Here is a 2,938-nt window from a genome sequence, read left to right as displayed (position 1 = left end):
TATAAAACTCTAATGCTATAAGTCCTGCCCTCAACATGCTCAACCAATTCACATACATTATGTCTTCAGCTTCAGCTCCTTCATAACCAAATATACTAGAAATAGGCGGAGCATGATAATATAAACCACACCCATACTTACCGCAATATATTCCTGTCAGTGGAGAGGTATATACCAACACATTCTGCTCTACATTCTTCATAAGTTGATGCTATTGTACTAAACTGTGTATCCCATGTCTCTCCTGGATTATACCAGCTCCTTATCTATAATGTACATGTACAAGAGAGTAGTCATTGTAGTACAATCTAAACTATGGAACAGTGAATATGATTGAATATTGTACTCTTATGGTCAATATGATTAATAGTCTATATCCATTATTTTGGTGGCACACACTTTCTCCCTTCTTGCATTGTATGAACATTTGTATTGTGTAAACAGTAAACAGTATGACTACAACAGATGTCTATATAACCAACCTTATCTCCAGTCAAAGGATTAATAACTTTATCTTGTTCAAAGTTAAAGACTCCATTCTTATCCTATTATAGACTCATACCATCAACTATAACAATGAATTAATGAGACTTACCTTACCGAACAGTTTCCCTGATCCGTGTCCTAATAGTTCATGCAATCCAACCTGCACTTCAAATGCTTTACCTCTCAAATCAGTAAAAATACCCTAACAAGAGAATATAATGTTATGATCAAAATCTAACGGTTACAATATTTCCATCACAATAGGCTGCTCTCCAATTAACTCTTCATTGTACATGTATACCCACAAGTAAACTCATGCTGGATGGCTTAGGTGAAAGCATACATGTAAATTTTGTGTGTGTAGTCATGTGTACTCACATCTTGGTGTGTGTGTGAACTCACATTTTGTGTGTGTAGTCACAATAATGATAAGATATACGTGTAAATGTACATGCAGTTGTTGCTACAAGTAATAGCCTGTTGTCTCCCTATTCCACCACCTCCCTGACATGCATACTATACACACTACACCATTGGGCTACTCATAATAATAAGAGTAGATAATAATTAGAGGAAAGTGTCCTACTGTGCAATACCCCCCTGCTTCATCACGGTGTAGAATTGAAGAGTCACATTCCGGTTATTTTCCGTATTTTTGAGTAGTTATTCGAAAATAACTAGCAATAACTACTCAAACTCAATGAAAATACAGAAATAACCTGAATGTGACTCTTCAATTCTACGCCGTGATGAAGCAGACCCCTTTTGCCAGTAGGACACTCTCCTCTAATTATTATCTACTCTTGATAATAATAACCAAATTTGAACTAGAAGAATGTAGAACAAGCGGTGTACTTAAATAAGTGATTATCACATGATGATGAATGAAAGTCAAGTTACAACATGATAATACTACATGAGCAAAATGTGAAGTTATATACATACAGTTCATGAAGTTAACATGGTTTCACAACACTCTTAACAATATTTGTTGCTGTGTAATAATTGAAGGTGTGAATGTCAGTTAGAAGGAGTTTTTCATCAGTGCAATCTTCACCATTCAAAAGTACTTGTAACTGATCACTAAATATAGTGAAGTAGTACTTAGTCTCATTGCTGTCAATTACAACAACACGAGCTGATTTACTCCTAATAATGTAATGCACACAGTGCAATTTACATTTACAGTTACAAATATTCAATCACTGTGATTCACACTGTGATCATATTCATTAATTAACAATGAGCTTGTTTACACAGAGATTGGTTGGAGCATGCCACTTTCTCCTTTTATGTCATACTAAAGTTGCTCTGTAACACAACTCCAAAACTGTGAATACACTGAATAATTTTCTTAGTCCCTCCTTCTGCCCTTAGCTTTGTGTCCCAGTACTGATAAAGGCTTAGGCCACATTTACACAGCAACGAAAACGATGCAATCCGTATAGTTTTGTGCCTGTTTTATGCTTCTGTTTACATAGAAACGAATGAAAACGAGATAGAATCTTGATAGAACTACATGGAAACGAAAACGGTGTTCTAAGTGGATACTTTAAAAACGATGCGTTTTCCATTGCTGTGTAAACGTAGCCTTAGGCTTGGGGGCAAGTTGGTATAGGATGGATATAAAGGGGAAAGCTTTTTTTGGGTGGTTTAGTGTCTGTGAGTGTAGCTGGCCTCAAAGCTAATCCTGTGGCTGCTTTGGCTCAAACATCATAGGCTCATCATAATCATTGAAATAAATGTCAATGTGATATGCCACAACAAAATGTGACCATAATTGAAAAAAGGGCCCTTATGGCGGATTTTAAAATTGATAGTTATAATGGAAAATATCAACCTGTGAGTGCTTTGTTAGACAATCATTGTTTCTAAAAGTTTCATGGTAACTTTTTGCATCCTGTGGAGTAATTTTATGATAACTGGGGCTCAGGAAGTTGGATTTCTTAGGCTACAAAGACAAATTTCACTACCCGCCATAAGGTACCTTTTGTCAATTATGGTCACAAATACACAATTTCTAAATTCACCTGATCCTCTGATGTAAGGAATGTAACTCTCTTATCCTGTGAGGCAGCTGACAATACATTACCCAAAGACACATTCTTAAATCCTTCATTCTGTCTTATCTCATCATCTAACGTAAGGATCATAACCACACCCCTAACCCCACCCACTCACAGTTAGGTATATTGATACCAGCTGGTATTCCACTGGAGGCAAACGACACAACATCAAGTGAAGTAAAGTCTGGACGTAGGAACTTGTCCTTTTCAAACTCCACCCCCCAAGGGAGGAGAGGGAGGAACTCTTGAGCTGAGTCCACCAGTTGTGAGAATTTAGAACTCATCGACTTATTAACAACAGCAACAAACCCTAGAGGGAGAGAGAGAGAGAATGATCAAGAATCTGTCAAAAGTGGGCACACTTAAATTGCTATGCCTAATCAAAC

General features: G+C 36.8%; 1 protein-coding gene across 1 annotated transcript; it reads right to left on the bottom strand.

Annotated features, from left to right (window-relative positions):
• Positions 1-4: 4 nt before the first annotated feature.
• Positions 5-2,887, bottom strand: LOC100641912 (dipeptidyl peptidase 3-like; the record flags this gene model as incomplete). Its single annotated transcript, XM_003391464.3, has 6 exons — positions 5-95; positions 142-266; positions 483-545; positions 596-688; positions 2,517-2,623; positions 2,668-2,887. Coding segments are annotated over 6 exons (699 nt in total), but the record flags the coding sequence as incomplete, so codon positions are not given.
• Between the last annotated feature and the right edge of the window lie 51 nt (positions 2,888-2,938).

Source organism: Amphimedon queenslandica, unplaced genomic scaffold (genome assembly GCF_000090795.2).
Source record: "Amphimedon queenslandica unplaced genomic scaffold, v1.1 AMPQUscaffold_8923_Cont19137, whole genome shotgun sequence".
In the NCBI taxonomy this organism is placed as follows: Eukaryota; Metazoa; Porifera; class Demospongiae; order Haplosclerida; family Niphatidae; genus Amphimedon; species Amphimedon queenslandica.
The sequence above is the reverse complement of the archived record's forward strand: the minus strand, read 5'-3'. Positions and strand labels throughout refer to the sequence as shown.